The sequence below is a fragment of the Xyrauchen texanus genome, chromosome 26, assembly GCF_025860055.1.
Source record: "Xyrauchen texanus isolate HMW12.3.18 chromosome 26, RBS_HiC_50CHRs, whole genome shotgun sequence".
NCBI lineage: Eukaryota > Metazoa > Chordata > Actinopteri > Cypriniformes > Catostomidae > Xyrauchen > Xyrauchen texanus.
In genome coordinates this window covers 20,523,242-20,536,139 of record NC_068301.1, presented here as the reverse complement: position 1 = coordinate 20,536,139, position 12,898 = coordinate 20,523,242, and the positions used below count along the sequence as shown (strand labels likewise).

The following is a 12,898-nucleotide window of genomic DNA, read 5'->3' as shown; positions in this document are numbered from 1 at the left end:
GAGGTATGCTCTCGTTGACATTATTCTGGATTCCATGCTGTAAATCTTTGTAAATGTGTATTAATTTTGTATGGACAGGGTGGATTTGGAATACAAAACAAAGATGCAAAGTTAATGAATTTAATCAGCATTCAAAACCATCTCCAAACAAATATAAAGCTCAGACTTTTTGGTGAATTACAAACCTGTATGCCACTTTACCAAGTTATTGTGTGTTATGTACTTTGCCATAACGATAGAGGGGAACTGATTATCTTCATTAACAAGTACTATTTATTGTTCTTTATTTGGTTCGTCTGTAAACACTCAAGTTTTTGCCTGGTTGTTCAGATTTACCCAACTCAATAAAGAGGAACGTTTTGTAAACCTCAATTTTCTTCTGTATCATGAACATATATGAGGAAACACATTTCTGTCTTGCTCTCTTTTGCATCTAGAGGTTATCTGTCAAGCATTGTTCATGATGATTCTTCTCACCCAGGGAGGCAAAATAAGAAAAAAGTAGTATTGCTGATTGACAATAAGGACACGACAATAACATAACTGAAGTCATTAAACAACTAGATTTACTCCTGATTATCACTTTTTTTTATGATTTTAGCTTGTTCAGTGTAAAAAAGTCCAGTAAGACAAATATTTCAGAAATAAATTAATTTGGGGATACATTTTCATCACTATGGTTACAACATTCTCACTTATAATGAGTAAGACAGGCAATCTTGTTTTTTCTGTCTGTATTTGCAGTAATATGTTGTGTTTCATTTAAAGCTGACGATTGTATTTTTTTCTTTTGTTAAAATACTTTCTTCTATCCAAGGTTAATATGCAGAGACATCTAAATAAGCCCCAAAAATGTAAACATTGTAGCCCTATGAAAACATTGCTTTGATAGCTTGAGCATTCTGACCAGCCAAGCCAGGCAACATTGGCTCAATCAATCGCATCAGTTTGGGGCGGGACTACCTTTTTGTCTGACCAATGAAAGTCAAGACGAGTGTTTGGGAAACCTGTTTGAAAACAGTCATTGTTTTTGCAATTCTGTAAGAAGTTACACACCTCATCTTTAACCGGCAAATTATTCTCTTGGGGTCGATATAACCATATAAAAAATTTCAAGACAGTTTGATCGTACTTGTGCAAATGCAAAACTGTCACTATGGTTACAAACAGAAGAAACATATAGAAGGAAGATTCATGTTCATACTGGTGTTGACAAGTATGTGGGAGAATGAGATCATACAATTCTGCTTCAAAGTTTTATTGCTTTTAGGATTCTTCAAAAAAGTATTTGCACACAAATGACTTTACCGACACAAACAGCGCTATGATGAGATGCATGATGATAGGAGGGATTTTTTTTAAAAGTTTGGGATAAATAAAAGGTTGAAAAGCCAATGTGAAATTCATATGCTCTTATAACGTTCACATCATGACTTTGAAAACTGCATCATTTGAGAATTTGAATTCTCACTGCTCTCTGAAAAACTACATTTATAAACTCTGACAAAATTATCCTCCCAATATAGATGCAGATTATTTCTTTATCTACACACACACACACACACACACACACACACACACATGCACACACACACTTATCTAAATGGGGACATACCATGAACTGTTAATGAACAATACTTTTGTTATTTAGCGCTTATTAATCTTGGTTAATGTTAATTTTACCATATACTGTACTAATATACTATATATAAATAAATATATATATATATATATATATATATATATATATATATATATATATATATATATAGTGTTAGTATATATATATATATATATATATATATACTAACACTTCTTAATGCATTGTGAACTATCATTAAACAATGAACAATTGTATCTTTATAAATTTACATTAACCAAAATGTATAAATGCTGTAAAAATATATTGTTCATTGTTAGTTAGATAAAGATGATATGAAATTCATTTACAAATGTTAAAAAATAGAACCTTATTGCATAGTGTTACCAAAAAACATTATTTGCTTTATGTATGAATCAATTTGACACTTTAGGACTTCTGAGGACAATGTTGTTACTAAAGAATAGCAAAGGAAACCCAGATATTATGCATACTAATCATTAAAAAAAGAGTTATTTTAAATAAGAGAAAATTATAATTTAGGAATCATTTTACCAAATGAAGATTTTATCGAATGTCCTGAAAGGAAGATTTTGTCAGATTTGACTAACTTCTCTGTAAAAGTGTGTCCCCAAACTATAGCTAAGTATAGCTAATATACAACTATTGCTAAGTATAGCTAATACACAATCACACACACACACACACACACACACACACACACACACACACACACACACACACACACACACACACACACACACACACACACACACACAGTGCAGGTGTGACAAAGAGAGGATAAAGTGCAGAGTGCAAAAGCATCAGACTGGCTGACGCAGAAAAGTGATGAATGACAGAGAATCAGTGAGCAGCTCTTTGCTGGTTGGAATTTGGCTTTAGAGAAGATGAAAACTGAACTGTGAAGGCTGGGGAGTGACAGTGATGTTTTTCAAGATGACAAGCAAAAAATACTTAAGATTAAAGTGTTCCAGAAGCACATGATGGTTGACTGGGAAGTTGTACAGTATATCAAACAAGTAAATTCAAGTTTAAGAGTCCAGCATGGTGGAGGAGATGTCATCACAGAGCTCACAGAGAGATACTTATAAAAATATAACATTTCTTTCCATCTCGTGATAGATCACAAAATTGCTTTCCAACCCAAAACTGCATATAAAACCTACCTTTACAAAACACCCATTTGTTAATAAAATTTCATATGTCACAACGTGATAATAACAAGGGTTGCCGTGCTGATGTCAAATTAATAAAAAGTACAAAAAGCCATTACATATAAATATGTACAACACAAGCGCTCAGGGAATTTAATTTGAATAATAAACAAAATTAATAATGGGAACCGTATCTATGCTATTTTCTGCAAACAAAATGTGGAAGGATTTTTCATTGGCAACAGAACGGAATATTTATGCCATATTGTCTTTGCCAAAGCAGTAAATTAGCAGCTGCCAAAGATATTCTGAAAGGAATATTTCAGGTAAAATATTAATTAAGCACTCTCATCTGTGGCATGCTGTTGATATTCACAGAAAATTATTTCAACACACATTTTAACTAATTTATTACCTCAATTTGTAAAAAACAAACAAATAAATGTCCCATAGACTTCCATTGTAAGCGCATACTGTGTCAACACAGTTTTTAATTTGTTTTAGCATGCCAAAGATGCTGTTGATAGGACTTAAAAGTAATTTACTCACCCTCATGTTGTTCAAAACATGTACACATGTTTTTTTTTTTCACTTTAAACACAATAAAGATGTTTGGCAGAATGTCAGACTCAGTCACCATTCACTTTCATTGTAAGGAAAAAAAGATGCAATGATAGTGAATGGTGACTGAGGCTGACGTTCTGCCTTACACCACTTTTTGTGTTCCACAGTAGAAAGAAAGGTCATATGGTTTTTGGATCAACATGAGGGTGAGTAAACAATTACATAAATTACATTTTTAGATGAACTATCAATTTAACTTATAATTAATCAACCACATTCATTTTAATAGAATACAAAGAACACTGAAGACTGATGTGAGGTGTCAAAAAGGAAACTTCCTGATATCTTTAGTGGGGCCTGTATGCCAATATGATATGCTGAATGCTGATTCCTAAATAAATCTTGACACCAATATTGATCATTAAAGCTAATATATGCAGTTGTCCAGGGGTGTATATGAAGTTAAGACTATCTTGTGAATCTTGTGAATTTGAAGACTATCTTGTGAATTTGCTACAATAAAGCATATTAAAAAAATATTTATGCTGTAAGTAGGGCATTTTGGGGTTGCGGGGTTAAGGCACTCAGTTTGGGTTTTGCACCGGTTGTAGTGGTAGTAGAGAATGCACAGGCTTTCTGCACTGATTCAACAGCAAACAACAACTTGTAAATGGCCCTTTTTTATGATGAACCAGTAAGTGGCCTGGCATCAGTGGCTTGCTCATTGTGAAAGAAATGCACATTAATTCTTTGGTTCTTCTTAGAAGGTTCTTTCTATGAGAATGTCAATCTTTGGGTATCATCCTCCATCTTTTACTTCTCTTAAACCCTCTCACATGCATTTCTAGTACATAGGACCTTTGGGATGGGGACCCTTGGGGTTATACTCTACAGGCATACTCATACAGTCTGACGGGTGACAACGGCCATCCTTGCCCTTTTGTCCAGGGGCCCCTGGAGGTCCAGAAACCCCGGGGATGCCCTGTTGACCAGCAGGACCAGGTGATCCCATCTTACCATAACCAGGAGGACCAGGCACACCTGAGAGAAAAAGAGGGAATGAAAGAAATTAGGGTGAAATGGCAATGTGTCAAAGCAAAATAAACACGGAAAAGACATTACAAAACAGGAAATTCTTTAAAATGGACTGTATTGCACATTCCTAGTCTTATTGTGAACAATTCATCTGTACATGTTATTTAATAAAAAAACACATCTGTACATAAAGACTTATAGGAATAGTTCACACCAACATTTTTTACACATAGATGTTTTCCATACAATGATAAAAAGCCCAAAATATAAGTAATTATTTACTGATAATCTACACCTCTAAATATTATCAGTGAATAACAACTTACATTTCAGGTCTGTTCCTCACACAAAGCATTTATATGGCTTCTGAAAAAGTAGAATATAATGCACAAGTCTTACGGACTACTTTTATGGTGCATTTATTGTGTTTTTTTTTGTCCTTTTTTGGAGCTTGACAGCACCTAGTCACTAAGAACAGTCATTGTATTGAACAATTTTCCTTTTGTGTGAACTATTCTTTTGAGAGAAGAAATAAGAAGTCAGACCTGGAGCACCTGGAGGACCACTGTCTCCCATCTCTCCTACACCCTTATCTCCTTTCTCTCCCTTCACACCAGGAGCACCTGAGGACAAATACACATAAGAGCATCTATTTGGAAGACTGAGCACATGAAACATAGATCTGTAGCAGGAAATATTAGCACACTATTTCATTTTACCGGATGGACCCATGGGTCCCTGCCTTCCCTCACGGCCAATTTGTCCAGGACGGCCTGGTATCCCTTGGGTCCCTGGGATTCCTGGACTTCCATTTTTCCCAGGGGGTCCCGGTCTGCCAGGGGATGCAACCATCTCCACTGGCATCTGCATTCGTGACATGTAGTAGCCCATGCGCTCTGCGGGAATAAGTTAACATTAATCTTTAAAAGATTTAAAAACCAAACAGATGACATTTCTAAGCTCTATTAAACAGTTCATCCTTGCAAAAATGTTATGTTCTTAAAATAAAAAGGTTGTATTCTTTACAGTTGTATTTGTACTAGAGCTGTCAGCATTAACTTGTTAAATTTTTCTTAATCGCGATTAACGCATTTACCGTTAATACAACATAAACAAGCATAAACAATTGTTGGAAAGGTGGAACCTTTGTAATGTGTCAGCCTGAAGTCAATATGCTGTCTCACACACACACACACACACACACACACACACACACACACACACACACACACACACACACACACACACACACACCACATACACACACATGCACACACACACACACGCACACACCAGAGACCTTCTACCAAGGGAGCCTACAAGCTTAGCATAAAATAGCATAACGCGAGCAGCACTGTTGTAACACGCTAGTTGACCATTATGCTCAGAAAAATAAAAGAATCTCTGCACACACAACTGTGCTACCAAGATAAAATGATGGAGAAAGGACCTCTTAATTCTATTTGATGTACAAAACAAGCCAAGATGGGACTTAGAAATAGAAATCAAGTATTTTTCAGCCTATGTATAGTGCATTTTAATTACCACAGAAGCACATCAAGTCTTAACTATCAACAAAGTGCAGAATGATACGTTTATGCCTGCAAGAGCCCTTCATGTGGAATTCAAAGGGCTGGCGTCGGCTCCCTGACGTGAATTATGAACATGACTTCATGACTGCTGGATGAATGCAGAAAGTCATAGTCTACCGGCAGACTGTGGAGGATTTGAGTTCAAAAAATTGAATGCCCATTGCAAGGAAAATGCAACTTAAGTGGGACTAGTTCTGTAAATTAGTCAACCTCATAATTAAACTTTGGGAAACATATAAAGTTACTTGAATTGGTTCTATTTTAGCAAATTTTTATCTTTATACTGTGGAAGGCTTTATTTGGAAAATGTTAAGAAAGTATTATATTGTTGCATATTGTTTTGTTTTCTTTCCTTTTGACAGGAAAAGTATATATATACAAGTAGTGTCAAATTTCAGCACTTTCAAAATTGTCAATTAATCGCGATTAACTGCAAAATTATGCAATTAATTGCAATAATAAAAAAAAAAGCAACTGACAGGACTCAATCATTCACATTAGTTAACTACATTATTTAACATGAACTAACAAAGTGCAATACTTTTACAGCACTTCTTAATCTTGGTTTGTGTTAATTTCAACACAGCAATTTCAATATTTTTTATTTAAAAATGTGTAATTGTTAACATTATTTAATGCAGTATTAACTAACATGAAATGAAATTCCAATAATAATAATAACAATTATTATTATTATTAATAATCATTTTTATTATAATTATATCCTGAAATTTCTATGTGGCTCAATAGAATTGCTTAAAGTGCAATATCAAACCAGTAAAATATTTTAGAGGAGAGCATAACTAGAATTTATAATAATATAAGAATGTTTTATATTTATTTACTATGAGCATTTCCATGAATTTTCCAGGCCAATTTTAAAATGGCCTCTTATTTCCATGTTTTCCATGCCCTTTCATTTGCATAAGAAATTTGAATCTCATCAGAATTTGGATGTATGGGCCTGTAAATTAATTATAATGAATCCTTTTCATATACTGACACACAAAAGAAGGCTAGTTTAAATAGTGATTGTATCCACGTGCACTTCACTTCTACCGGTCGAATTCATTTATTGAAAAACAAATTAAAATTAAACCAAACATATTTTTAAATATTTTATATATTTAATAAATTCAAATTACACTTAAAATGAAACAAAACTGGTAAAAAAAAAAAAAAATATATATATATAATCTATTTAAATCCAAACATTTTAACTTGTTTTGTAGTGACTTAAAAATCACTAAACAACAACTGGTGGTTACTAGTAAAAATGAAATCATAAATACAATTGTAAATATAAGAATAATAATACATATTAACATAACAATACAAATAATAATAATTGAAAAAATAAACCATGACCTCTAGAAAGTTTAACACAAATCTCATAATGTTTTGGGACATTATTTGATGTTCTGTAATTTCAGAATTTGGACAGGAAATGTATTACCACCTGCTGGTGAAATACACCCACAGTTTGCACGCCTACACCCACATTGGCAAACACTCCTGTCCACTGCCATTTGCACTGACACAAAAATGGCACTTAGAATTAGCGCTTTCACGAAAATTGGATAAGATGTTGCACACAGTCGTAGCTCGTTGCACCGCGCTTTACGCACTCACGAAAATAGAGCCACTGATTTTTGTTTGTTCTTGTGTAAGTAAAAATGTCCAAGAAAAATGTTTTTGATATTTTAAAACCATGTTTTTATATGATATATTTTTTAAATTGAAGCTTTTCTCACCATCAAAAATCTTTATGACCTGCTGTCTGATAAAGGACCTCAGCTCATCATAGTTCACAACAGCCTGGAAAAAATAGATACAGTTTTAATTAAAGATACTGATGCAAACTACTCTGCTAAACTACATACAGTACATTGTAAGGACTCTCATCTTATAAGTCAAGCCACAATCAAACACTCTTTGTTTCATAAATCTAGATGGCGTAGACACTGTTCTAGGTGGTAAAGTGCTGCTATTAATTAATAGGTTCTTTCAGGTACAATGTTTAGCTGTTAATTTTCACTTTAAAAGCCTCACATCATTTCCTGGGATTCCTGGTGATCCAGGGGTTCCATTTGGTCCAGGTGAACCTGGGCTTCCCCTCTCGCCACGTGGTCCAGCTGGTCCAATAATACCTTCTGGTCCTTTGGAGCCAAACCCAAAGCCTCCTCCTGGTGGGCCGGGACGTCCACGCTCTCCTGGGGGTCCCCTTTGCCCTGCTCCCCCTGCCTCACCCTGGACGAGAGCAACGGCACAGCTTTAATTTACCAGGCAGGTGATTCTAGGGAAATGACCACAGACTACTCCATGATCCCTGTTATTACACTGTATAACAAGGCTTATATATAAACTCCTGCTCAGCACAATACAGTCCATAAAATTAAAATTTGAATCGTACATTTTCATCTAGTTTTATGATTAGGGTGGCAAGCATCCACTATAACATTATCTGGCTTACATTCAATAGTCTTTTCCTACTTTAAAAAAGGCACCTGCTAAATGAATAAATGTAGTAAAATATTTTGCTCACTATTTTCCCCCCCCAGCTATTTTCATGAATTAGCTATTGATAAATCAATGGACACAAAACAAAACTGTGTGGGATAGACTTACAGTCTGGTTACTGGGTTGTACTGATCATTTAGTCGACAAAACATTGACAAAAATTCCCAGCGGATAAAAAAATCTCTCCGGAAAACCTGAGTTGGGAAAATTCGATCGTGACCTTTGACATTAAAGGCCCAGGTATACATCATTTTTGCTTGTTCCGGATCGCCTCGCACCTGGTCGACCGCGTTGCCTTTGTGAGTATACTTTTCTGACTGCAAAAGAATAGGAATGCGTTCGAAGCATGCACACTGCAACTGCTTTGTGGCACTCTTTTAATACAGTCAAAGGCCAGCACATGCAGACACGAGTCAAGAAAATCTAGGTGGCGCGCGATAAAGCCGCGTGGCTGTGCTGATGACGCAATTTGAGTCACACATACACACCCGAAGTATACTTTGGCATTAAGACCTACAGAATGCACTGTATGTCTATCCCTCACGGTAGTTTTAATTGGACTCAAATTAAATATGAAATATATCCTGACTAAGGTTGAAACTACTTATCCATTTGAATATGTCTATCAACTTACTTGTTACTTACTTGGAATGCAATTATATTATGGGTGGGAGGCTCATTAACACTTTAGTTCCAGGGCCCTGTGAATTTAAGTGATGGTCCTGCGTGTACATTTAGCAATCCATCTACAGCAAGTCACTTCAGTGTTCACACATAAAAGGACCTATACTAATGGTTTGAAAGAAAAGCGCTGCCCTCATCTCATTCACATCTAAACTTCAAAATCCTGACAATGCTGTCCTGTCAGAGTGATAGATAGAGCCCCTCTCTATGGCTTTATTACTGAGTATAATGGTTTCACTTTGTAATTTGAGAGGGCTGTTCAGACAGGCTACTGTGGCAAATGAGGGGAAAAAAGAAAAAGTGAGGGTAAACTGAGGTTAGACACCATGCTGTTGTGATTACAGATGGAGCCAGCGGACAACTTCACTAAACATATGTAAACGCCAACACTAACAGCATGCCAAGGTGGGAGGGGAATGTGCTCTCTTATGTCTGAATAAGTTGTATCGAATGTAGAAAGATGACAGCGCTCAATGGAGCGAAGATATTTTAAAAGAGCTGTGAAAATGCTATCTTACCCTCTGTCCCTCTGGACCAGGTTCTCCTGGCAGGCCTGGGGCTCCCTGAGGTTCGAAATAATTAAAGGAGTAAAACTGAAGCAAGCAGAACTTGGTTTTGTGGTAATAATCATTGACAGTGTTTACATGCACAAGAATATTCCTATATTACTCAGAATTTGATCATTTTCAGAATAGAAATGAATAACCAAAAACATCGTAACAGTCTCATGGTCTACATATTGCTATGCATTATGATTTTGTGTTATATTTAAAAAAGACATTAATGAGATTTAACATGTTGATAAAATGACTGAAAAATGTAAATAAAATAGTATTTTAAGTAGAATAGTATTTACTTAAAATTTTTAAGTAAAATGTAAAAATTACTTGTATAGGAAGAATGTAAACCTACATTTTTGCAAAGAATGCTTAACCAGAATATTAAAATGACAAGCAAATGTGGTCATTGTGTTTGCATATATTATGTTGTATGTTGCACATAGTGTTTGATGACACAAACATTGACAAATACTTTAGGATTTTTATCTAGCCAATCAGAGGAGATACTTACATCTTTACCTGCTGCTCCATCACTTCCTGGTTCACCCTAAAGGCAAAAAAAGTATAAGGATTTAAAAACAAGAATAAAACAATAATTTTATTGGAAACTACAAACAACAGCAGTTATATAGCCAATATAATGGTAAGCAAAGTTTGTCAGTAAAGCTATGTTTATATGAATGATGAAATCCTGAAATTGCAGGTACTAACCATTGGTCCTGGATGACCTGGCCCCCCTGGGGGTCCGGGTAATCCACCCATTCCTCTCTCTCCTGCCTCACCCTTCTCTCCCTTAATGCCCTGTAAATGAGTAAGGAGGTACAGTAAGGCATTTAACCATAAACCATTAAAGGCATTATTTTCACATTATCTTTTATGGAATACAGTTTTACTCACCAATCCAGGTGGCCCAACTGGTCCTGCTGGCCCTGGAGGACCTGAAGCACCCTATATATTTGCAGTTGCATTCATTAAGCAATCATTTTCAATTGACTGTATACCCTATATGAGGATAAAAACTAAGATTCTTCAATACTTACCATATGTCCTGGTGCTCCAGGTGGTCCTTGTGGTCCATGAGTGCCAGGATCACCCTGATATTAAAAGTAAAAATATTTCAAATATTTACTTATCCAGACACTAAGGCCCCAAAACATACTATTTGCATTCTTTCATTATCTAAATTTTATAGAGCTATAGTGGTGAAATCTTACCTCTAGACCAGGCCTTCCTGTTGCTCCAGCAGGTCCCTGAGGTCCTATGTCTCCCTAGGGAAACCAAAGAGGACAAAGAGGCAATGCAACATTAGAGACAAAGAAAGACACAAAATAATAAAGAATAACATTATTATATAATATAAAGAAAATAAAAGCTGTTTTGTGAAATGTCTGCGCCAAACAAAATTGGAAACATAATTTTTTTTTCCAATAAGGTTTCTCAAACGCTCATCTTCCATTGTTCTAAAACAGGTAGTCACATCCCAAACTCAAGTATTGGTAGAGCCAGAAGTTGACTTGTCGGCCCACTCAGACAAACAGAAACATTTGGATATTGCCACAGAGTCACAGTGTTTGCAGTTATTGAAGAAATCAACCCTCGGTTGTCTCTGCACATAAAGCTGAAATAGGATTATTCTACCATCAATAAATAAATAAATAATAATAATGCCACTTTTACAGACGGGATCATCAGAGATTTTATATTCATTTATACACTGCACTTTTCAAAATCTAAATAATTACCGGGCTATATGAAACACATTGGGAAAAAAAAAAGTGTTTCATACCTTCGCTCCCGGGAGACCTGTGTGTCCTTTGATGCCCTTGAAACCCTGGAATAAGAAACAGTCTTAAGCTTCTTTCAATCAAAGAAAAGTAAAATTGGAAAAATGTTGAGCTCCTCCGTTGAGACGCCTAATTAAAGTTGTCTTTGTTCCAGTCTGTGTCCCAACTGTAGATTTATACTACAAAGAACTTGAAAAGTGCAAATAAAGAAAGAAAATTTGGGACAGTAAATACCGGTATTCCCCTGAGTCCTGCTTGGCCAGCTGGTCCTGGCTCACCCTGTATGTAGATGAGAGAAATAGAGAGAGAGAAAGAGATGTGGTGAGAGGTCATCCGTTAACGTTTGGTAATGCAATAGATACCATGATCTAATTTTAAAAAAAAAAATCTATTACAGCATTTTTGTAAACTTGTAAATTTATAAAATGTTTAGTTCACATTAGTTTATAATACAGTATATTATCTAATATATATATATATATATATATATATATATATATATATATATATATATATATATATATATATATATATATACACTCACCTAAAGGATTATTAGGAACACCATACTAATACTGTGTTTGACCCCTTTCGCCTTCAGAACTGCCTTAATTCTACGTGGCATTGATTCAACAAGGTGCTGAAAGCATTCTTTAGAAATGTTGGCCCATATTGATAGGATAGCATCTTGCAGTTGATGGAGATTTGTGGGATGCACATCCAGGGCACGAAGCTCCTGTTCCACCACATCCCAAAGATGCTCTATTGGGTTGAGATCTGGTGACTGTGGGGGCCATTTTAGTACAGTGAACTCATTGTCATGTTCAAGAAACCAATTTGAAATGATTCGAGCTTTGTGACATGGTGCATTATCCTGCTGGAAGTAGCCATCAGAGGATGGGTACATGGTGGCCATAAAGGGATGGACATGGTCAGAAACAATGCTCAGGTAGGCCGTGGCATTTAAACGATGCCCAATTGGCACTAAGGGGCCTAAAGTGTGCCAAGAAAACATCCCCCACACCATTACACCACCACCACCAGCCTGCACAGTGGTAACAAGGCATGATGGATCCATGTTCTCATTCTGTTTACACCAAATTCTGACTCTACCATCTGAATGTCTCAACAGAAATCGAGACTCATCAGACCAGGCAACATTTTTCCAGTCTTCAACTGTCCAATTTTGGTGAGCTCTTGCAAATTGTAGCCTCTTTTTCCTATTTGTAGTGGAGATGAGTGATACCCGGTGGGGTCTTCTGCTGTTGTAGCCCATCTGCCTCAAGGTTGTGCATGTTGTGGCTTCACAAATGTTTTGCTGCATACCTCGGTTGTAACGAGTGGTTATTTCAGGCAAAGTTGCTCTTCTATCAGCTTGAATCAG

General features: G+C 35.8%; 1 protein-coding gene across 4 annotated transcripts in view; it reads right to left on the bottom strand.

The window, feature by feature from the left end:
- Positions 1-1,533: 1,533 nt before the first annotated feature.
- Positions 1,534-12,898, bottom strand: part of LOC127619578 (collagen alpha-1(XVI) chain-like) — a 150,378-nt gene continuing 139,013 nt past the window's right edge. For all 4 annotated transcript variants that reach the window (XM_052092459.1, XM_052092457.1, XM_052092461.1 and 1 more), the window contains 13 exons: positions 11,749-11,793; positions 11,517-11,561; positions 10,945-10,998; positions 10,771-10,824; positions 10,628-10,678; positions 10,442-10,531; positions 10,242-10,277; positions 9,689-9,733; positions 8,019-8,216; positions 7,721-7,784; positions 5,094-5,270; positions 4,920-4,997; positions 1,534-4,380 (listed from right to left, as the gene is read on the bottom strand). In XM_052092459.1, coding sequence (XP_051948419.1) covers positions 4,184-4,380; positions 4,920-4,997; positions 5,094-5,270; positions 7,721-7,784; positions 8,019-8,216; positions 9,689-9,733; positions 10,242-10,277; positions 10,442-10,531; positions 10,628-10,678; positions 10,771-10,824; positions 10,945-10,998; positions 11,517-11,561; positions 11,749-11,793 — 1,134 coding nt within the window. In that variant the 3' untranslated portion in view covers positions 1,534-4,183. The remainder of the gene's footprint in view (positions 4,381-4,919; positions 4,998-5,093; positions 5,271-7,720; positions 7,785-8,018; positions 8,217-9,688; positions 9,734-10,241; positions 10,278-10,441; positions 10,532-10,627; positions 10,679-10,770; positions 10,825-10,944; positions 10,999-11,516; positions 11,562-11,748; positions 11,794-12,898) is intronic.